The following is a 23,662-nucleotide window of genomic DNA, read 5'->3' as shown; positions in this document are numbered from 1 at the left end:
ATTGGTGTTTCAAAAACATACACGGTTGAAAGCGTTATTACCGACATTTCATCGTTCGACCCACATTTCAATTTCCATTGCATAAAGAAGAATGCAGTTTCGAACATTATCTCGGGGCGTCAACGACGTCATTGAGGATGTGACCTATCTGTTGCTGCGTATTGAAGAATCAGGTGTGAATGAGAAATGGAATGTTACCTGTTTTTTCCCCGGTTTTATTTGGGGCCATTTTCAATGTGGATCCACCCTACTCGCTTTCGTTTGTTTCTTAACTTTTTGTTACCTTCTTTACACTGTCACGACAATAAATGTGTTATAGACTTACGCCCTTTTCTCGGGATTTGGCAAGAAAGCGTGAATCCGCACCTCACATTCCCTGTTTGGTGACTCCCATCCTCTCTAAATCCACCAAGTGTTTAAAAATCTCTTTTCACTGCGTATATAGTACAGAACAAACAGTGAGCTCTTACAATTTATCACTTCGAAACGGGAGTTCTTCGGGTTTTCTTAGGATTAGACCCGTCTTTTAAGATGTTACAAGTATTGTTGACCATTACGGACTTAATGGCCACATTTAATGACGCATTTTGCAAATACCGGATCTCTTGAACAAGAGACGAGATAATAAACCAAACCTATAAAGAATGTACCCGCACCCGTAAATAAGGATGTAGGAAAATTCAATGTAAGCGTGTCGTTCGCTCGAATTTGTTTCGCAGATGGGTATCATATATGTAAGGAAAAGCGGATAGCGATCAGGATTTTGATTGAAACCTTCGGTCTGCTATAGTGACAATTTAAAAAGCCTTATGGTAACATTTTGAGTGAATTTAAGACCGTCCGCTTTTATTTTGGTTAATATTAGTTGAAGAGGAATTTTTCTATAAGGTGTTGGGCGCAAGTTGGGCGCAAGGTTCGCTGAGTTCTGTTCTATTATTTTCCTGGAAATGCTTAGCCTGTTGTCAATGTAAAGACATTAAAATTTCGTTAGATTTGTATTTAAAGTGTCTTAAGTTAGTTGAAAATTCTTATCCGTGAAATTTACCGATTGGGATTCTATCAAACTCGCTTATGTGTTACATGTCGACCGACCCCCCCCAACTTTTCCAGATTTTACCGCTAGATGGCGTCTCTGGTTTTTCGAGGCGGTTTTCCATGGACTGACAATATGACCGGACTCCTTTCATCGTGAAGGATTCCAACACCTGTGATGTGAAAGTTGTAGAATCTTGAATCTAGAATGGCGTTCAAGACTGCAACCCAAATGGACGGGGAGGACGGATGTAAATCCATCAAATTATCCTGGAAGCAGGGCTGAGTCCCGATTACTTGACACCCGGCTTACTTCTGGAAAGTACTGGCGATAAGCTGGAAAAAAAGGATGAAAAAGACAGATTTTTGTGTCGCGCCAGTCTCTTCCGATAGTTAGCTGGGTTTCAGGTAATCGGGGCCGAGCCCTGCTTGGATTGAAACAACGGAAAAGCGAATGCTACCCCATTAAGTGAGACTAACGCAGCCGATGAAAAGGAAGCATTCGCTGTCCCAAGGTCATGAATAAATGTGACCGATCCCTTTTTTCTGAGATTGAACAAATGTTATCCCAACCAAACTAGCCGATTTCTATCGGGAACTCCCCGAACGCAGTGAGGGCTACTAGTTCATTGTCATGGTGGTAACTACAGAGATAAAGGTCCCCATCTAGTGATGGCAGGCGATAGCTCTGAGTTATGATATGCTTTCAAAGTATGATGCGAATAACTGTTTTAAAAACATGTGTTGAAAACATTATCGAAAATAAAAATCATTGTACAAGATCAATAGGTTTCAAACTTTTTATTATGATTTATTTGATATGATTTGATATTTATTGAAAAACCACTATCATGGTGCCACTATTCCACGTTTCATGGCAACGTCGCCGAGTTTTCCGAAAATAAAAAGTGGAAGCACCACCACTTCGAGTAAATGAGTTACCCTACATCCATAAGCACACTGTTGGGACGTAGGAGCTTGGAAACGCGTCAGCTATAGCGAAGTAGTAAAAGCACGGGGTCGATTCTGTATTGTGGATTTCTCTCAAATAATTCGGAAGTAAACTGGATCACTATTGTGCTAATCGGTTTATATTCCTTTCGTGTTGGATATCTGAACTTTGTAGTTAGTTTTCACTTCTACTACTTTGAATGGACTAAGTTATTCGAGAGGGAAATAGCATCGTGAGAGGCGCGAAGAGGACAGTTCTAAGTTCGCATAGTGTTCTTTTTTTAGTGATTAAATGGCGTCCTTAATTTCACAAGATATATGGAAAACGTGGGAAACACATGGCCACACTGAATTGTAAGTCTGTCCACCTTAGTTTCTATAAGAAAAAAATTTAGCAATCTGAAGTATTTAAATTCTTCATTGCTTGAATCATAGGAACAACCACGGTGTTTAGCACTTAACATAGGGTTTTTTTATTGTGCTTTTGTTAAGTGGTATACTTAATGTATTTTTTCTGATTATCTGTTCTAGTGTGAAACTGCTTGCGGGCTGGATTGGTTCGAACTGTAGCAGTCTTCCTTCCATTGATAGCAAAGGTTTGTCTTTAAATGGTCTTTTTTTTCCTCATATAATGTTATAATATATTTAGAGCTGTCTCGTGCCATATATGAGTTCTTTTGGCAAGCCATCAGAGGTGGAATAAAGAAAGATTTAGTTTTATCAGCCATTGGAGACATTTTGGTAAAATCCTTCAGTTTTAAAAATTAAATCACAATTGTAATGATCTTTTATAGGTTTTGCATGGTGATCTAGCATCAGTGACACTAGATGTTCTGAATGTCATTGATCATGAAACATTGGTAAATGAGAACAATGATGAAAGACAGAGATTATGCAGCATGTTGAAGGAGCTGGAAAATTGGCTTAGTGATGCACTGATTAAAGAACGTTTAGAAATAGATACCTTACAGGATTGCAGTTTATTGAAAACGAAAAAGATATTTTATACTCGTTTCATCAAGGTGAAGACAAAATTGTTTTACAAACAACAGAAATTTAATCTTCTGCGGGAGGAGAGTGAGGGATATGCCAAACTCATAACAGAACTAAATCAAGAGATTGATGATTCTATCACTCCACTCTACATTTTACAAGTAATAACTATTTATTTGCATTGGATACAGAGTGTGCGTCTTTCAACACACCATTTATTTACAGGTTATACAGTCTTTAATTGGTTGCTTCAACTTGGATCCAAATCGAGTCTTGGACGTGATAATGGAATCGTTTGAATGCCGGCCACAGCTTCATAGTCGTCTTTTTGTTCCGCTGATTCGATCGTACATGTCCGATTCCCTGACTTTATGCGAAGTTTTAGGATTCAAATTTACATCGTACGACCCGTCTTCTACCCCCCGCTCTTTGTTCGTCATTACCGCGCTTTTACTGCAGCACGGTGTCATACGCCTAGATGATATTTATCGCTGGCTTACACCCAAGGACAGCGAAATCGAAGAGTCTGCTGCTAAAGAACTAGCAGACGCTAAAGAGTACTCTCGCCGAATGAACATCATCAGTGTCCCGAAAGAAGATGAAAAAATAGAAGAATTGGTTGAAGAAAGGGCACCGTACAACCAGAAGTTTGGATTGTGTGAAGCTCTTCTTTCTGTTGGAGCCTGGGAACAAGCTTCAACTCTTCTTAAACGTCATCCTGAATTCTTCGTTACATCTTATCGCCCAATATCAAGCAGTATCTGCAAGCTCGTCGATTACGTCATTGAGCCAGTGTATCGTAAACGATGTTGCATTTCTCCAAAGCTTCCAGGAAAACCCGTTTTGGCGGTCGGTGCATGGAATTTTCCCAAGGCAGCCAAGGAAATGAGGGAGTTGAGAGATGCTGCTTTTCCTATGCTGCTCTCCCTGGGGCCGCATTTGTATAATGATCCTGTTCTTCTACACAAATTGATCCGCTTGTGCAATACTGCATTGGATGACTGTGGCTTGAATAGTTCGAAGAAAGTTCAACACGATATGGATTCATTGTACTTCGACGTACTTACACTATTTGACGTTGTAATATTGCCGTCGCTAGCCCTTATGGAATCGAATTGTTGTGTCGCGGAAGAAATCTGGAATGTCTTGAAAAAGCTGCCTTACGAGCACCGTTATCGCCTGTATGGTCTATGGAAGAATGACACATTTCAGAGCCATGCATTGCTTATCCGCCGGAAAGTAGACTGCGTCAAGCGCATTAAGTACATCATGAAGCGTGTGAGCAAGGATAACGTTAAACCTACCGGACGGGTGCTTGGCAAGCTGAGTCATAGCTGCCCTGGCTTTCTTTTTGATTATATTCTGTCCCAAATCCAAATTTACGACAACCTGATCGGGCCCGTTGTAGATTCACTCAAGTACCTGACAAATCTTTCGTATGATGTTCTCGGGTACTGTGTTCTGGAGGCTCTTTCGAATCCTGACAAGGAACGCACCAATCATGATGGTACTACCATTTCAATGTGGTTGACTGCACTATCAGCTTTCTGTGGTGCCATTTACAAAAAGTATAACATGGACCTCACTGGACTACTTCAATATGTTGCTAATCAGCTGAAGGCGCAGAAAAGCTTGGATCTTCTCATTCTTCAGGTACTTTGGCCGAAATGTTACTCATTGTTTCTTCTTTTACAAGTGTTGTTCAATAGTCAGAAACCATTTGAGGGGTATATTTCTGCTTTAAGTGAGATCATTGTCGGCTTTCATTAAATTTTACGTTTCCATCTAGGAAATGGTGCATAAAATGGGAGGCATTGAAGCATCCGAGGAAATGACCAAAGAACATATGGAAGCAATGCAAGGTGGTGAGCTGTTAAGAGCAGAAGCAGCTCATTTTGGTCAAGTACGGGTTACAAAGAAGGCCGCTCAGCGTTTAAAGGAAACTTTGCTAGAACATAATCTGGCGATACCCCTTTGCCTTCTCATCGCCCAACAGCGCAACTGTGTCGTTTACCGAGAAACACAGAATAACCATCTAAAGGTATTTCAGAATTTTATGTAGTAATTAAGCAGCATATTGAAACTTTTTTTCTTCTATCTCTCTCTCTCCTCTTTTATCTAGCTGGTTGGTAAACTATACGACCAATGCCAAGATACTTTAGTCCAGCTTGGGACATTCTTGGCTCTGAACATGAGTGTCGACGACTATGTTAGACGCCTGCCGCAGTTAGGATCTTTATTATCTGATTATCACATTCATGCTGACGTCGCATTTTTTTTGGCACGCCCGATGTTTGCACATTCAATCAATTCCAAGTACGACGAGTTGAGGCGGGCTGAGAAGAACTCTAAAAATCTCCTTCCAGCTCAAAAGACGCAAAAGTACTTAGAGGTAAGTGTCCGTTTAACCGGTGGCTTCATGCAGATTAAACAGTTTTAGTGCGAACTTTTATGTAGGCTGTGCGACTGGTCATGACTCCTATTTGCGAATCGGTCCGCCCATTGTGCGCTCCTAGGGTGTGGGAAGATCTCTCTCCTCAATTCTTTGCTACATTTTGGTCGTTGACGGTCTACGACTTGTCGGTGCCCAGCACTGCGTACGAACGTGAAGTGCAACGACTAAAATTGGCGATTCAACAGACAAACGAGAATCGTGACCTACCTGCTAGTAAACGTAAGAAAGAGTTGGATCGTTGTACGGCACTAATGGATAAGCTTCTGGAAGAAGAGAAGAAGCAAAAAGATCACAATGAACGTATCATGGCAAGATTGACGCAAGAAAAGGACGGCTGGTTTCTTTGTCGAGCTGCCAAATTAGCAAAGACGGAAACAATCACGCAGTTCTTACAACTGTGTCTGTTTCCTCGCTGCGTTTTTACCGCTATCGATGCCTTATTTTGCGCCCGCTTTGTACAGGTATTATTGCATTTTGTTATCTTTACTTTTTTGTTTGCTTCATCTATGTTTTCTTTGCTCTGCAGCTTATGCACAATTTGAAAACTCCCAATTTTTCAACTCTGATTTGCTACGATCGCATTTTTTGTGATATCACATACACAGTGACCTCCTGTACAGAGAACGAAGCAAATCGTTATGGTCGTTTCTTGTGTGCCATGCTTGAGACAGTAATGCATTGGCACTCCAGCAAAAAATATTTGACGAAGAATGTGCCAACTACCCAGGATTCGTCACCAAATTCCGTGTTGGCAATCAGCCCTCTGAAACAAATGATCACGTTGACTTTGAAAACTATCGACACGTCGTTCACAAATGGCATCATAAAATTGCCAAGGCACTGGTTGTTTGTCTTGAATCGAAAGATTACGTCCAAATTCGTAATGCACTGATCGTGCTGATACGCATCTTGCCATTCTTCCCGGTGATTACACCTCTAGGATCGGTAATATCGCTAAAACTTCCCACGTATGATTATAGCATAAAGTAACGATGTGATTATAAATAGGTGATTGATCGGCATGTTGAATCGGTGCGCAATGAGCAAAAGGACAAAAGACAAGATTTGTCAGCAATGGCGATTTCCTACAGCGGGCAGTTGAAGAATAAAAAAGCATCAATGATTCCGGAATACGACTTCCATCTTGTGAACAGGAAACCTGTAAGCTTACAGAAAAAAAAAATCATATTAAAATACATGTCATTTTTCCGGTTTTAAAAGGTTACCAAAACGGCTCCCCAAAGTGCTCATCCACCTGCTGGAACCACAAATGCGGTTACACAACCCGAAAATGGAGTTTCGAAACATGATGGAGTAAATGGTATGATTCGAAACGGTTCGTTTACGTAACATTCAACCTTAACCAACACTTATGCGCCATAGGAGTGGATAAAACGTCGACCAACCCACAGGACACTCCTTCCTCTACCCAAAGCGAATCCCAATCGAGTACCCCTGTGACCGCCGGCATCAACAAGGAGATGAAAAAGGAACTTCGGTAACTCATTTAATTCTTTACTAATTGAATATATATTTAACTTGATTGTGACCGTTAGAGAGACGAATAAAGTGAAAGAAAAAGAAAAGGACAGGCACAAAGATGTGATTGAGAAGAGAGAGGAAACCAGCGACCGAAGCAGAGAGAAGAGGACCAAAGAACGCAAAGAAGATAGAGAAGATAGGCCACATTCGGGCAAGGTAATAAGAGCATGCTCACACGTTATTGATACCATTTTAAACTTTGATGATACTAGGTTGATCGTGAGGATGAATGGACGGAGCGTGACAGAGAAAGTTACAACGGATCTAACGTTGAAGCTACCGATCCCGACCGAGGTATGATGTTTTTAAAATATAAATTTAACCAACAATTTTACGCTAATTGGTTTTTCTAGTAGATACCAAACGCCGGAAGACGGATGCTAATTTAACCACCAAGGTTAGTATCAAGGCGGCCGACCTTGACCTTTGACTTCAGTCTACGTCTTCGTTCTTCTCAAGCTGTCACTCAACGAAAAAAAAAAATCATATATATAAAAAAAAAAAAATCATAAGCTGCGCCCGCACACCGTGTCTGCGACTTCTCCCCTGGCCGAGCGAGTGAGGCCCATTCGCTCACAGTAAACCAATCCGTCCACGTAGCGTGAAATGCGGGACAAGATCAAACCCAGTGTAGGCCACTCAGTCACATTGTCATCACGGAAGACATTCAATCGTAGAAGCTGTCTCGGAATCCCTTAATTTAAAAAAATCATATTTGCCTGTTAATATCCTCGGAATGTCGGTGAATCGTAATGCGCTCCTTCATCCATGGAATAACTCATGTGCTTGTAAGACCGGAAGCCTTGATTTTCGCAAGGATCACACTTAAGTCCGGGTTGCTGTGCAGTCACGTCTGTTACAATTTCGACATCGCGGTGGAGTTGATCTTGTCTAAGCAGTTGCATCTACTGTTGCATACGGATCAACAGCAGCTTCTTCGGCACATATGACACTAACCGAGAACGTCCCATCGCCATCAAGGCAGAGCCAAGCAAACAATGATTTTGTTTTGGATGAAAAAAACTGGTCGACCGATCACCCGACCTGCACGGATATTTGGACTGTGATGTCGAATGCCCTCAGTGTCTTCTTGTGGCGCACATCCCCTCACATGCTCGGTGCTGGGGTAAGTTACGACCCAAATGATATTGGTAGGAGATCGTTGATGGGGACAGCGACAGAGACGAAAATGGAGCTGCTGCGAAAAGGGGAAAGTGTCCCGGATTTGTTGTGCATTCTCGGCGTATCAGGCGTAAGGCAAAAATGTCTTCCTCTCCAATGTGTGAATATGAATATCACCTCGCATGCATTTTACCGTTCATGAAACCCCCTTGTTTCCCAAAGATGCGTACAATTTGGTAGATTTAACACCACTAGTTGTCGTTGCAGAGTCGACCTTCTTCTCCTGAACGGGAACGCCGCCTAGAAAAGGCCGAGCGCAAGGAACGACGTAATGTTCAAGAAACGGAAGAAGAACGTCGTGAAAGAAAAGGCGAACGTAAAAGAGTATGTGTAGTTATTAATAATTGTTTTGTTTATTTTTTATTATTTTTTTTTAAATGTACGATTATTTAATTTGTAAGGATCGACTGCTGGAGGATGCTTTAATGGATGTGAAACGTCGCAAAGAGGATGAACGAGAAAAAGGTATTTCAATTTACATTGTCCATGTTATTTAATTCCCTGTTTCATGATGGTTCTTTGTCATTTGATAGTGCGATCTCCACGACACGGAAACGGAAGTCCCTCGGATGGAAACGGGGACAGAAGAGGACACAACAGGGTATAACAGCAAGTTTTTGTTTTAAAAGTATTTATGTCAGTATAGTTTATTCTTTGTATGTAGGAATCGCCTCTTTCACGCGAAGCTTCGGATCGATCATTTGAACGCGCAGATAGACCAGAACGAGCCCGTCGTTCCACGGACAGTAAACGAAGATGAGAAACGAGAAGTTAAAAACTGAAGCGTCTGCTCATTTTTTTCATTTAAATTCTGTTTTTAGGGAATTGAATTTGTCATGTTAGATTCTTTCTTTATTGATTTCCTTGAGGCCTAGACAATACAATTCATTTCATCGTACTAGTGTGTAAATAAATCCACGTTCGTGGGTCACCTCTTTAATAGAAATTTCTTATTAGTATGGTTACACTTGTTTTAAGTACGAGATTGCAGTTGGAGTGCACTAACTGAACTAACACTAAAACAGCAATAGAAAAAATGATGTAGTATTGATATATAAAGACTTTGAATTCGAATAATTCAAAATTATAAGTCCCACGATCCACGAAATCTAAGTCGATTTTCGTGATCCTGGGCATTTTCTATCTATTAAACCGTAAATATGTTTAGATATTTACAGGTTTTTTAGAAAATAAGAGAGAAATGAACGGAAAAATCGGGCTTATTTTTGTCTGGCTTAAAAATTGTGACTTGGAAGTTGGAATTCAAGGGAACTTGACCTATTCTAACCAAATTTGAACGTTCGCTGGGTCTGAATACAATATTAGTTTTTTTGTGATTCTTGTTTAATTTTGAATTTAATTCATGTATTTTTTTCATGGCCTACTTTAATCACGGCACATCAGCTGGCTATCTCCCCGTTGCCTAAAATGAACTGAAATCGCTCCGCTCATACGATGACGTATCGTAGCCAGAGGGTCGTTGTACCTTTCAAACTATTCCACATTCCACGGGTTCTCTCCACCGATTAAAATTTTCTTAAATTTTGCCTTGCTTTTGACGACGTATGCCCGTATGTACTGTTCCTACCCCCAATTGAAATAGGCCATGATTTTTATAGCTAGATTTGAGTCATATGCTTCGGCCGATTTCTGACCAATGACAAGATACTTCACGATGTGACATTACACAATAAAGGACCAAAGGAGTGAATTGTAATTTTTTTTTCAATTGTTTTGGCAAGTTTGACTGAAGTCATGTTACTTGCCACGAAATTGGACAGAGTGCATAACAGATAACACCGTACACATTGCTCAGGAAACGACGTGACGCCAATTTAGACTTTTATTGTTTAGATTAATATTTACAATTACATATATATGCATAGAGAAACAACGGGAGGGCAAATCTCGATTGGTGAAATCTGTATAGGTTAGATCATTTTTGACATTGTACTTTGCAACGACAATCAAGGTCGGATCATGGCTGGTGTATGTTTTGAAACCGGTGAACAGCTGCAACCCACCTTCACGATTAAGGTTTCAGGTTCAGTCCAAGAAGAATCATCCTCCTGCGCAAAAGTGAGTGTTATATTAGTATTGAACATCATCAGAGTATATGTGGCTTCATACTACCTTCCAAAAAACCACTTCCATTTCGGTCACGAGCTGCGTGCATTTGGATCCCTGTTTTCCGCATTTGTTGCAGTGGAGGCATTCCAGTTCATAAAACATTGATGGGATTCGGTTATCCAGTTTATTCTCTTTGACAGCGAATGGACATACAGTCAATGACTGCAATGTAGCAAAAAAAGAGAAAGGTTAGACTTTTTTAAAGACATTGCTCCAAGATATATAGCACAAATATAACCACGAGCCGGGATGGTAAGGTTTGAAGTACTTACATTGCCAAGTTCCCGAATCCTGTCGACTGAACTCTCTATTTTCGTTGCATTGCTCTTTGTGGCCATATGTGTCTTATGAGGAAAATGGATTTTATTCGAACGGATAATGTTACATCTTGACGGTAAGGGAAGTATACAGATAGAGGAAGCAATTAGTAAAATTACGAAGGAATATAGTCGCCACATTTCGGACTTGCTTCAGTAAAACTAAAATGGTAACTGGATGATTGTCGTGGAAAGATGCTCGTTTTTATAGCAATACCGGAAAACAAATTATCTTCGTAGCTCTACAGGGTCTTTACATCCTAGATTGGTAGGTGGAAAAGCCCCTACCAATTTATATCCCCGTGTACACTCAGTTTCAAACGAAGTTTCCCGTTTCCCCCGCAGGGGTTTTCTTATCACGCAGGAAGCACGGTGATGGCTTCATTTAGCGATGCGTTTTTCTGCTTATTTAAATATATAGATTTTAATTGACGATGGAGTTTCTATAATAATTTACAATTTCCAACAATTCTCATGTCATTAAAATACTTGCCAATTCTTGACAACTTACTGTAAATATTACAAAACGACACTTAAGCTTTTCAAGGGAAGATTTCGGACTTAGCCTAAATTCTCTATTACTTAGTACTGCAATTTTTTTTTCATAACATTCTCACATCCCAATGGACCATGGAGAAAAGAACGCAATGTTCTGTCACACTTCATCCTCTTTCAACCATGAATCCAGAACTTCACCCGGTTTACCTGTATGTCGTAAAGTTCTGTAGCACTTACTCGCAAAGAGCACGCCAAATCGATGCAAAGCACTCCTGTCACCCATTACACATGACAATCTATAGTTTATATCTATAATAAAAATTACAGAGCTCTAAACTCAGATCAAATCTTCTTGATCACTGGAACTGAACATCTAACCATTGTCAAGTGAACTAAACTAAGTTGTTGCTTGTGCCTGAGAAGTGAGTAAAGCATAGCATTTTTTGAGGATGAACTGTATTGCTGCTCATTAAGCCAGATGTTGAAAGGGAGTACAGAGCACAATACTAATGTTCAAGCAATGCTGCTGGAGTTGGAAGCAATCCTAGGCCACAGGTCAGCACACTCCTTTGCAACAGGTCCGGTGATAGCTGACCCTTTCATTTCGCCTTTGTTGTTCACTATCACCCCTGCATTGTCTTCAAAGTATATAAACACTCCATCCTTCCTCCTAAAAGGCTTCCTTTGCCGCACAACCACTGCTTGCATTACTGAAAGATAGTGAAACTAAAATTAGTTCAATTTCCTCTTGATTCAATAATGTTCTACACAAAAAATTGAAGTGTGAATGCCGACAGGTCAAGCAGCTTCATGAGAAAAAGCCCTGAGTTTCAGACATTCTTTATTCTACCCTCTCAAGTTATTGAATAGCAGACAAACCACCACCCATTTTAACTGCACGAGGGTTAACATAATGAAACAAGTTTTCTAGTAAATTACCTTTCTTCCTCAGCTCAGGTTTACCCTTCTTCACTGTGGCAACAAACATGTCTCCAACACCAGCAGCAGGCAAGCGGTTAAGACGACCTTTAACACCATAAACTGCAATGACGTACAGGTTCTTTGCGCCTGATAATTAAACAAAATTAGTATACCAACGAATACTTTAATGAAGAAACATAGAAATGAGTAATAATAACCTGTATTGTCTGCGCAGTTCATGACGGCTCCCACGGGGAGACCGAGAGAGATGCGGAATTTTCCACCCGCGGTACCACCACGTCCTTGTCAAAACGATTCAGAATAATTGCAATTACACATTCTCAACAAACAGATCACATTGAAAATATACACGATAACTAATAAAATCAACGGATGTTTCAGATTAATGTCGATGAATTGACAGAAGAGCATACCTCGCTTAGACATCTTGTTGGCCGAAAATGAAAGAGTCTGGAATTGAGAGTCGACACGAAAAGAAGCAGTCGAAAAGATGGCACAGCGGTGTCAGATGTAATTATTCAGCATTACTTTTCAAAAACATTTTACAAATTACGATTCTTTCACAAATAAGAAATTATGTTTAACAGATTCAGAAATTTTCTCTAGAAAAATATACATATTCAATTTAAAGTAAGTTATCTGAAATATTATTACTTAAATTAATGGAATTGATTGTGTATGCGAAATAACATGTTAATAGGAAAGCTAGATGCCGCTACACGTTAGGTTCTAGACTCATTCTCGCTAGATGGCATTGTCGAAAGATTTTATTCACAAATTCTCTCCTCATAAAGCTTTTGAGTATTCTAGTTCTTCCTTTTTTCCGTTAAGCGGAATGACTTGCAGAGTCGTATTCTTTCATTTCAAAGAAAGGCAATTCCCTAAAAGTTTATTGGACAACTGTAGAAAAATAAAAGAAAAAAAGGCTGTCAGCACCGTAATCTAAGAATAACAAGTACAAATCGTTCCCATCTTGTTTGGGCGTGTGTATTTATTAGTCTCTGCAATACAAAGAAGGATGTCTATTCTAGGTAGGTGGCAATCAGAATGATGAAACTACCAAAAACAGACACAGCAAAGAAGCTACAAAAGGTCATTGCCTAACAGGAAAAAAAATGGGAAGGAAGCGCCCCACTCACAACAAATGGAGAACCATCTGTTTTGTCTCGCACCCATTACACCACTTCCACTTCATCACCTCTATAGGAGGAAATAACAAGCTAGCCACGGCGTTGGCATGCTTTTTCTTTGATTACATTTCGCTTGCTTTCTCTTTCTCTTGTATGTTTCCTCACCACACATTTGTTGCGACAAGGTGTTTATGTACATGAAACTTCTTGTTTCGGAAGTGGCCGACCGCAACCGTATAGCAGCAAGCCGATGAACAAACCCAACGGTTGTAATCATCTGTTGTAGTTGACTGGTTCGTGGTGACAGTCGTGCCAACACAAAGGTCAAATCTGAGCCTATCTATTTCCAGCAGTTCTTTTATATCTGCTGCTTTGCCTCGAATAAGCATCAAAACGCTTTTACAAAAATCGCTTGTGATGCTTTTCACTCTGTTTGATTCCTCCTCTATCGCAATAATAAAAGCGATTGATACAACAAGGCACAAAGTAAATCTGCACCGTGGTTTTCAATCATCACCCACGGCAACTTCCCCCATACACAAAAAGGGATGATAATTTTAAAAAATAAAATTCCAACCTTTAGGCACGTATGAAAACGAGAATCAATTCATGAGCGGCTTTTGTGTGCGCATTCAGATAAAGATCCCGCTTTTTTTTTTTCCTTCTTTCGCATGCGTGACAATAAATCAGTAAGCCGTAGAACGAGGAGGGGACGAGATAGATGTTGTTGTTGTTGATATCAGAGGGGACGGAGAAATTGAAATTCAATGATTTCTGACCTTTGGCTTTTATGCTCGTGTTACCAATGACCAGAGCGGCCGATATGGGCTCTATTTTGGTGGCTTGTGACTATCATTGCCGAATCATCAACGAGATTCGATCGATCAGAGCCCATTCTGGCCAGCCTGTCGGCGCAGCACTCGCCAGATTAAAAACACTTATTTCCTTCGAGTCATTCCCTATTGGACGTCACATGTTTCCAGTGCACCATGTTGAATGATACTTCTTTTATTTTTATATATATATATTTTTTTTTAGGGGGGGCAATAAAAAAATACAGTACAGAGAATTATTTCTTTCTCGCTTAAAAGAGGAACTGTTTAACATTTGAACGGAAACGTTTATCTGTTAGGCCTAAAGTAAGTTTAGATCGGTTTCCTCTAATGACAATTAAAGGTTTTTGTTGAGACAGTCAGTACACTTAACTTTATTTAGTTTCAAGACGGTTTACGAGTCAACTGAACGATTGTGGTCACTGGAAGAGGTGGCGGACCGCAGGCAAGTTTATATATACGTTAAAATGGTTTTTTTTTTATTATTATTATTTTCTTCCGCTTGGTAAATAGCATAACAATACATTATGGCTTAGAGTACTATTTTCCGCGTTGATGTTTATAATAAAATGTGTATTGACTTGTCGAGCTGGCACTTGGACACCGCCACAGCAACATCTTCTTTTGAGGCAGATTTGCATTTTTTGGGGACAGATGGTGGTTCCCGCATCCTGCATCGCCTTTGCCTGTGCTAGTTCTTCTTTCACAAAAACAGCTTATTATACATGTTTTAGAACTTGGATTACAGATAACTAGCATCATTACCCAACGTAAGAATAACCTTTGTCGCAAACAAATTATAAACAAACAAGAATAACTAATTATTCCGGGCGTCTAGTATTCATCGTCACCCCGAATTCTCTTGTCATCATTGCATATAATCTTGTAAAAGTAGAACAAAAACCAAGAACCGGATGTCGGTAATATGAGAGCGATTGAAATGCCTATACATCTGTATAGGGCCTATATAATAGATTTAATCTACCAAAATGTTATACGTTGTATCCGTAACGGCTCTAGAATAAAGCGTACACACACAAGCCAAGAGCTAAATACACATGACCATAGGCTGCCGAGTGATAGGGCGTTGGGGCGAGATGAATCTATTTGTTGGTACTACACACGTCGAAATATAGAGGCGATACAAACCGCCGAGCCAATGAGAAAACGAGTCAAACGGCCAACAAACAGCCGTGCCAACAAGAATAGCTCACGGTGGAAATATAGCCGTGAATCCATCATTTGCATATGTAGGCCTTATACGTCTATCGAGCACTGGCGCATGCACGTCATGACATCACGATGAGGCCATAAGAATGGACGGGGGGGCCCGCCTCGCCCACAGCACGGTTTCAACATCAGCTGCATGCAGCACCATCGAGTCAAATAAATGCAACAACAACAACAACAACAAACCACACACGGCGATGAATCGGCCACAGACAACAAGAAAATAACGAAGCCAGCATGGACGCATCAGCGCAGTGAGGCAAGGGAGAGACAGATGAATGTATTAACATATACGATACGCCTATTGTTGGCTGCTGTGATTACATATTCTGGCGTTTGCGTGATCATCGCCCCCCTTCACATTATTTTCAGAGAACCGAGGGGAGTCGCAGCAGCAGGAGCAGCAAGCGAACTCACGTTGCACGCATCTCTGCCTCTTTTTTTGTTTTGTTTTTTTTTGCTTTTTCTATATCCTCCCCATCTACTTATATAGCAAAGGCCAGGGCATGGGCGCCCTGTTGTTGCATTATGCATCCACTGAGAAAATGAAATAAATACATAGATGGCGTGTGAACATAGCTGATTGGTTCCTGGTCTCTAAATCTCTTGACTGCCACGAGTATTATACCTCCGAGCTATCTGCATAATGCGTCAAATCTTTCAAGAGCTTTATTTTAACAAGTAAACTAAAAAATAAAAAAGCCCTACTCGACAAGAAAATAGTTTTGTACTATATCGGCCATGTAATGTAAGCCAACGATGATCCACTTGTGCGAGCCTCAAAGAAGAAAAAGACGATGCGCACAGTTGATGTATTTATATGAAAACTGCTGTCTGACGCCTACAATAATGTAGCCAGACTTTTAGCAATTTAGGAAAGGAAAAGCGAGTGTATGAGCATTGTGAAAATTCGAAAAGTTCCCTTATTTGTTTGTCCAGCCAATTAGCAGTAAATCAAAAATAAAGTGAAAAGCATGTGAATCGCAAACCGCTAGCTCGAAATAGATTTCGAATAATAACCCCACCTGGTGCCCGCCGGTGCTGTTGGTAATAATATAACGCACCATCGTGTGCATCGGCTTGGCTTGCGTTCTCTTCGTTTCGCTACAGAGCGTCGCGACGCCATATATTATACGGCCTATATATTTTCCCGCTAAATGTTATCAATACAAATTTAGTCAGTATATATATCCGCTGGAATCCATTATACGGGCTTAGATTGTCACGCATCTCACGCGCCAGCTATTCTATAAATGCGCAGCACTTTCACCAACGCGCAAAGTGGTTTTCGGGCTGTTGATCCAATTTTCTCGGAAGGCATAAAGAAGACAACAAGCGCTTATGTCCTCCTTGGTTTTTGTTTTCTTGTTTCGTTTGTTTTGTTTGGTTCTTTTGATTTGATTTGTCTTGTTATTTTTGTATTCACTTCTCTCGATTGCCAGCTGCTGATTATAATTGAAACGCATGCGAGTCGGGCTGACAGCTCGTTTTTCCATCGACTTCGTAAAGGCTCCCTCCCATCGGCCAAGTTTTCTTGCCGTCATCCCATTTTTAGAAACGAGATATACATATACTAAATCGGTATGAAATTGGATGACCCAAGATGGCCCCAGCTGATTGGCTATTGGCCCGCGGGATTTTTTTTCTCCTATCACGCACGCCGTCAGACATTCCTTTTTCGAATTGTATATTATACTGTAAGGGATGAACGTGCACCGGACGGTTTCGACCAGACAAGGTAAGGTATGTGCCTATACCGAGAACAAGTCTATGTACATATTTACGCGTCACGGAATAATAAAAAAAAAAGAGGAAAAGAGAAAGAACACAAATTAATAAAACAAGACGAAAATGGGAAAAGAGGAGAGACGAGTATGATTGGCTGACGAGATGGGCTTATTAAGTCGTGAAGAATAATAAACTCATAAGTTTTACAACGTTCGCTATATAGTGTTCGGTGCTATCTTTCTGTATACCTAGACATGTAGAATATATAAAGATACGAAAATGCAGCGTGATGTGCAGCTGCAAATTGCACAATACAGACAAGGTGTTCCCAACTGCTGCGGGCAGCCGGATTTCAAATTTTTTTTTTTCGGAATTTTTTGGCGTGATATAACAGACGAAAAAACAGCGCCAACGTATCATTGTGTTTCAGTTCAAATTGTTTTCACGAAGGAAATTGACACGCAGTTGATCGCCAAAAGGCAAAAATCAAGTTGATTTAATAGTTAGCTATATTAGTTAGTTATATACACGATATATACGATGGTTATTCAATTTTCTATATAATATACAGTATACAGCATGTTTGAATACGCCGGCTAAAGTTATATTCTAACCCTACTCAATTTTTTATTCGTCCGCATTTGACAGACGACGGATGAGACCCTCCCCATTTTTAAAGAGAAACGTTTTGCTGTACATTACAACCGTCAACGATTTTCAGATTTGGTTACCTCTAAACGAAAAGGTGAAATGCGTCCTCGGCACACGCACAAACAAGTACAATCGGATGGGTTAATAGAAATAAATGAAAGAATATTATTTGGTAAATCTATCCATGAGCTGACGCGTATATCAGCCCGTTCCTATGGCCATCCACAAATGGGGACAGAAGGGAGGGACACACACAAAAAATGTCGCTCTGATACGGTTTGTCATTAGTTGGCATAGACATGTCCCATTTGTACACGTCGGTTTGATCGATAGTCGGACCTGCCGACGCTCGCCGCCGCCGCAATGTTGAAAATGTTTTCTGTGTCACTCGCTCAACTTGTTTTTTTTCCTCGTGCCGGCATAAATGCCGTCTACATGCCAACGAGCATTTTATATATAAAAAAAAAAAAGATTTTTCTTGTATACCCGGTAATTACATGCGCACATGAAACACTCGCGGCATTTCCTTGTTCCGTTTATCATTAAGGAAATCAATTTTTTTTTTCTTCATATTTTGACGCGGTATAAGAAACGATTTTTAGAAGAAGAAAAACACATTAAAAAAACAATGCATTGGGGGTATATATACGGACAAGATATGAAGACGCTGAAGTTGATTGAACTGTCGGGTTTCGTATACGAGAAAAAAATTTTCTCCGAAGAAAAATGGCTGTAGAAGAAAAAGGGGGAAAACAAAATTTCCGAGTTGGTGGTGGGGGGGTTCCGAGACTCTCAAACGAGCCGGAGCAGCACACAAAGAAGACTTGTTTCCTTATATATATTCACTTAAAGGTGTTGTAAGGAGGAAGAAATATCTAAAAAAGAAAGATGGAGGGAAAAGAAAAACGAAGAAAAGTTTCAACATCTTTACAAAAATGTTCGTATAAGGGCGACCTCATTCATTACATGCACTAGAGCTGTCTAAACGCGGGCAAAAGAGCGCGGTCTCCCTTCATCTTGCGAGCCTTGTTTCTTCCTTTTTTTTTAACCTTCGGTTTTTCACCAAAAAAAATTGAGGTGGGCCCACCTACTGCTATGCGCAGTACATCCAAGGCTGGAACCCCCCCTCTCTTTCACAGCACACAGACGGATACATTTAGAGATTTTTTTTTAGTGAGCCGAGTTTGGAATATCTTGATGGGCCACCCACATTGTTGGTCCCTTATTATTGTTTAGGAAGAAAAATATAAGGAAAAGGCTGGAACGCCGAGATGTTGGATGATGATGAGGCGTGTTCCTTGTACATATCTGCCGACGAAACAATCGGGCCCAGACGATCGCTGAAGCTATATATTTTATTCTTGGTCGGACCGACGTAGCCCATGATGATGATGGTGTCCTTCTCTTTCTTCTTCGGATATATCGAGTCACGGAACACCCTGCGGCCCTTTATATTTTTCACGTCTGCCAGATGATCAGCCTCACATATATATACACGAGTCTATATATAATCGAACCGTCTTTTTTCTTTTTCTTAAATCCTTTTTTTCAACAAGTTGATATTAACAAATTTAGATTCTTGTCTGTATAATCAAGGTTTAGCTTAAAGACTTTTTGATATCAGTATTACAGGTGAGCATTTTTGCCAGTCGTTCTGCTTCCTGGAATTTTTTTTGGCTGTGTGCTGATTAAAAAGTTCATCAAGTTCATGGCTCCCGAACATGTATGTATACCAACTCAATTAACTGGGACTGAAAATAAGAATTGTTTAGAAACGATGATGATGATACATTTTTTCTTTGTTTGTGGAGATGGAGATGGGGGGGTTCCTTTTCATTTTGAAAGGGAAGGCAAAGATGGCCGTTGTGCGCTAGATGATTGGTCGAGAGCGCAACTATAGGCTTACGTGTAGCATAAATTAGTTACGGGTTGGGGGAGCCATCAGGGCGCTCTTTTCTCTCTCCCAACCATCATTTCCTAATGATGTTGTAGGGGGCAGCACGTAATTAGGGTGGGTCGGTTGTTTGCTACGAAAAAAATAAATACGTGGAAGGTACACATCGCAGCACGGAGGGTGGAGGGAGAAGCGAAAACAACAAAATAGGGGCATGAAAGGTAAAAAAAAAAAAAAAATCCCGTAATATACAGAATAAATAAATAAATAAAAACACGAGACCTAAAAGGCCGAGCTGAAAAAAAAAAACGTGGACGGAATAATAAAGTAGAGTTCATAAACCAATCATGGAAGAGCTGCCGTTGCTGTCCTGAAAACATAGACAGAGAAAATGAGAGCCACTTATCTCTTTTCGTCTGTATATAGTTTTAGTCTTGCCAGCAACGCAATCATCTATATAGGATTCTAAAATAACTGGCTCGTTTATTTTAATCTTTTTCTTTTTCGAGAATAAAACGAAACGAACAGTCGGTCTTATGTTTTTTCATTCTGACATTACTATTTATATCTCTGTTTTTTTGTTTTGTTTTGTTTTTACCTTTCCTTTTTCGAGTGCTGTTGTCCGCCATCTATCTAATGATCTGAACGAATAGAGAGGACTGTTGTTCTCTCGATGCCGGCTGCCGCGGCCGTGTTATCATCATCAGTGGCAGCAACAAGAAAATAACAAGAAGAATAGATTCAAAAAAGCCTAGGGAAAAGAGTCTTTGCCTTTTCTTGTCGAGCGCTACACTGATGTATAAACGAGACAAAACAAAAAATTTTCTTCGTTTTCTTTCTTTCTTTTTATTTCTGTCTCAATACGCAAATGGAAAATAATCTAACGTTTACATTAGCGCATAGTTCGGGCATTGAAATTTATTTCTTTTACGTATATTATATATACTGTAGTTCCAAGTAATGTACTGTATATAAGAAACGAACAAAAGCTATTGCGCTGCACGGTCATTTATTCTTGCTATCTTGTTCAGACAAAAAAAAAAATAATCATTTCTATTAATCAAGTTTATATTCACAGGGTTCTACGATTATATAGTCGCATAGTTTCGAAACACTTAGACAGTGTGTCTGCAATAAAAACTTTTGGATGGGCCGATTCAAACCACAAGGGCGTAATTTACCAAACAAAACGTCTTTCCATAAAGAAAGTCCTGACTTTTCCTGTTTTTATACATTTCCCAGACAAAGAGGGAGAAAGAAAAATTTGTTCCAACCGTTTCACTTGTTATAACAACTATCGTTTCATTTCGAAAAAAAAAAATAAATACAAAAATGCAGTAATTAAAGTAAATACACTGCCTCCAACGCATTGCGTTCGCTCCTCCAAGGCATCACTATATATAAGAGAATTGCAAATTGGCTGGTCATCATGTCCTTCTCGTTTTACCTTTTACTTGATTTTCCAGCACTGTTCTTTCTATATAACGCAACACAATTGCCTAAGAACTCAAGCTTAATGTAACATTGCGCAACGTGCAATCGAGTTTTCGAAATTGCAAACAGGACATGAATTATAGACTTCAACTTGGCTTTTAAGCATCGATGCAGAAACGATAAGAAATCAGCACACGAGCTGGACAAATGAATACATTGTAACTGAAACTTAAACAACAACAGAGTTTTCTATATGTAGAGAATCCCATATTCTTCCCGAGTATAATCTAGTTCTATAAAAACGTCATCTGCTTTCTTCTTCAGTTTGTTTGTTTTTCGTTAACTCAATTGTTTTGCTGGGTAATTGCTTTCGCAGCAAAGCATATGGTGAAAAACAATGGCAGACAATGAATGAATTTCTGGTTTCAAAAGGGAAAAGTAAAATGTCCGCCAATTGTTGATGATGGAACGTCATGGCGACTATGTCTATAGTTCCAGGCGAAATAAGAAGACGCACACGTAACAGCTTTGGGTTGGAATTGTTGAATGTTTTATTCACCGGTAGGGTGAAAGCCAAAAGACGCTGACAGCCAGCATGCACGTTGTCCGATATAATGTATGCAAGCATTTGCCTATCAAATATTTTGTGATAAAATTGATTCATAAATACGAAGGAAACCGCCCACTGTTCGGCAAATATGTTAAAAAGTATTTATTCAGTGGAGAATTGAGGTTGGAGAAGTCCATCTCGTATTCATTTCACCTGAAGAAACCATTAAAAAACACAAGAAAAATAATAAAAAAGAAAGAAAGAGGCACAGCTGCACCCATAAAAAGGCATCGGTGGGGAGTGCGGCGCGCTTGTTGTGGATGATGATGAGTTCCTCGAGTCGAGAGCTCATTAACATACAACACAACCGTCAGCGATATTCGAAGAAGATATTTCCCGGCCCCATCTTCTTCTTCAAAAGTTCTTTTTGGCTCTCTCTTTCTATTCTCTGTTTTTTTTTCTAAAAACATGAAACATGAATAGATAAGAAGACAAAAAGGATCCCCTCGGATGATAGAGCCGAGTCGTGATGTTCTGACGTGATCATTACACACACTATAGATGGATTGGTTCGTCTGCTGGCTGAAGTTTCGAGATGGCAAGAGTCGAAAGGCAAAGGAGGAGTCTAAAACCCAGAATAGATAATATGCCAACCGGTAAGGGCGAGACGAGCAGGGGGGGTTCCGAAAATGTTAACGTTGGCTACACGCTGTTGCCTTTTCTCTTCAGACTCGTTTCCAATGTGCTTATAAAGATAACGAACTATTACATTCCTTTTGGAAAAATTGCAGTAAATATACTCATTCGTTCTTTTCTATATTCATTCGGTTGATGTAACATCAACCAATCCAACGTTTACACATATATATACGCGGACGTAATATATGCCGAGTACTTTTACGGGCACGAGTCGCTCTTTCTCCACATTCAGATGAATATCATGATAGAACTGGAGAAGTTATTAGCCAATCAACGATTGAATGTTGGTGCGTATAAAAAGCAGCGTGTGTCCGTTGGATTTCAACCATTGTCGTGTATATAAACTCGTTCACAAAAACAAGTTTCAATTCTTCTTTAAACTCGTTAAAGTGAACACATTTTCATATGTAATATATTTCTTTTTAGGCCTGCAGCAACCAATTAGCTGGCAACGGCCTATAGTGAAAAATAACGAGACTGGGCCGCTTCCCAGTGGTCTGAGTAAGCCCAATTACGTAATATACGTACAGTTGTCAATACGCCATCCTTTTTCTTTTTCCTCCATAAACTAGACTTTCAAACGACTCGGGTTTTTTTTTCCCCCTCAATTCTAACAACATGCAAAGGCTGTAATATAGGTAGGACACACTGAGGGGGGTGCCTAACAACAGCGTGGAATGGTGGTTAAAGAAACGAATGGCTAAGGAAGATACAGTGCCGTATATATCAAGCTATATATACGTACAACTGTTCCGTTCAACGACGTGCATGCACGCAACGGGCAGGCACTTCATCGAGACATCGACCAAAGGGCCAGCGACACATGGGCGATAGCAACTCACCTGGTGGCGATTCACGAGCACCCCAACCTGAAGGAAGAGAATAAAGGAAGGGGATTGAAACGAGGATACGAAGAGAGACCTGGCGTTGGAACTTCATGAACAATTTAACAAGGCCCTTTTTTACTTCTCCTGGGCGCTCTTCCCTCAAGGCATTCTGCCGTCAATGTGGGGGGTTCCTATATAGTTGCATATGTACAGGCCCCAATGAGAAAATGGTATCGTCCAGGGCTATCGTTCTCAGCATGTATTTTCCATCGATTGATGCATAGTTTTCACAGAAGAATGCGCCGTGTATTATAGAAACATCGAAGAGAATAAATGAAAAGAAAGTTATAGACGTGATGGTGCTGGTGGTGCAAGAGAGGTGACTTTAAATGGATTGAAATGGCTGGTTTCTCTTCTTCCTTTCATCGTTCTAGTCGACGTAGATGAGCTGTATCATGTGAAACAATTGCCGTTTGTCAACAGCAACTACAAGAGCTCGCTTTGTGTGTATATAGAAAAGGCAACTGGGCGGTCCACTGATGGTGTTTCGATAAAACAACCATGTGATAATGGCCTGTTTTTACAGTGGGGGGAACTATAGGACAGGTGATAACAAAAGGCTCTGTTTATTTCTTCTTTAAAAA

The 23,662-nt window shown here is 40.1% G+C and overlaps 2 protein-coding genes across 3 annotated transcripts; one reads left to right on the top strand and one right to left on the bottom strand.

The window, feature by feature from the left end:
• Positions 1 to 1,962: 1,962 nt before the first annotated feature.
• Positions 1,963 to 9,053, top strand: LOC116916220 (THO complex subunit 2). Its single transcript, XM_032921438.2, is given in 20 exon segments — positions 1,963 to 2,337; positions 2,515 to 2,579; positions 2,633 to 2,724; positions 2,778 to 3,137; positions 3,202 to 4,629; positions 4,766 to 5,017; positions 5,099 to 5,368; positions 5,434 to 5,892; positions 5,958 to 6,126; positions 6,129 to 6,376; positions 6,440 to 6,592; positions 6,653 to 6,752; positions 6,815 to 6,929; positions 6,988 to 7,129; positions 7,186 to 7,267; positions 7,327 to 7,370; positions 8,363 to 8,479; positions 8,557 to 8,620; positions 8,689 to 8,756; positions 8,820 to 9,053. Coding segments are annotated over 20 exon segments (4,386 nt in total). The 5' UTR covers positions 1,963 to 2,275; the 3' UTR covers positions 8,916 to 9,053.
• Positions 9,054 to 9,967: 914 nt separating this feature from the next.
• LOC116916222 (60S ribosomal protein L23) lies at positions 9,968 to 12,570 on the bottom strand. Of its 2 annotated transcripts, XM_032921441.2 has the most exons (6): positions 12,456 to 12,570; positions 12,240 to 12,323; positions 12,040 to 12,168; positions 10,558 to 11,810; positions 10,289 to 10,447; positions 9,968 to 10,224 (listed from the first exon to the last, which is right to left on the bottom strand). In XM_032921441.2, exons 1-4 carry the CDS (start codon positions 12,466 to 12,468, stop codon positions 11,614 to 11,616), a joined length of 423 nt encoding a protein of 140 aa, XP_032777332.1. In that variant the 5' UTR covers positions 12,469 to 12,570; the 3' UTR covers positions 9,968 to 10,224; positions 10,289 to 10,447; positions 10,558 to 11,613. The 2 variants fall into 2 exon arrangements, with proteins under 2 accessions (XP_032777332.1, XP_045025465.1); XM_045169530.1 differs by lacking the exons at positions 12,040 to 12,168; positions 12,240 to 12,323; positions 12,456 to 12,570 and having other exon boundaries at positions 10,558 to 11,605.
• Between the last annotated feature and the right edge of the window lie 11,092 nt (positions 12,571 to 23,662).

The sequence above is a fragment of the Daphnia magna genome, linkage group LG2 (genome assembly GCF_020631705.1).
Source record: "Daphnia magna isolate NIES linkage group LG2, ASM2063170v1.1, whole genome shotgun sequence".
Taxonomy (NCBI): Eukaryota; Metazoa; Arthropoda; class Branchiopoda; order Diplostraca; family Daphniidae; genus Daphnia; species Daphnia magna.
Note: the sequence above shows the minus strand (reverse complement) of the source record. Positions and strands in the feature narration are given on the sequence as shown.

Excerpts from the sequence above, each read along its gene's own strand:
- LOC116916222 (XM_045169530.1), bottom strand. The coding sequence starts at position 10,743 with ATGTGGCGACTATATTCCTTCGTAATTTTACTAATTGCTTCCTCTATC. Across the intron at positions 10,448-10,557 it reads GGATTCGGGAACTTGGCAAT|TCATTGACTGTATGTCCATT; the intron begins GTAAGTACTTCA and ends GCTACATTGCAG. Across the intron at positions 10,225-10,288 it reads TGGAAGTGGTTTTTTGGAAG|GAGGATGATTCTTCTTGGAC; the intron begins GTAGTATGAAGC and ends ACTTTTGCGCAG.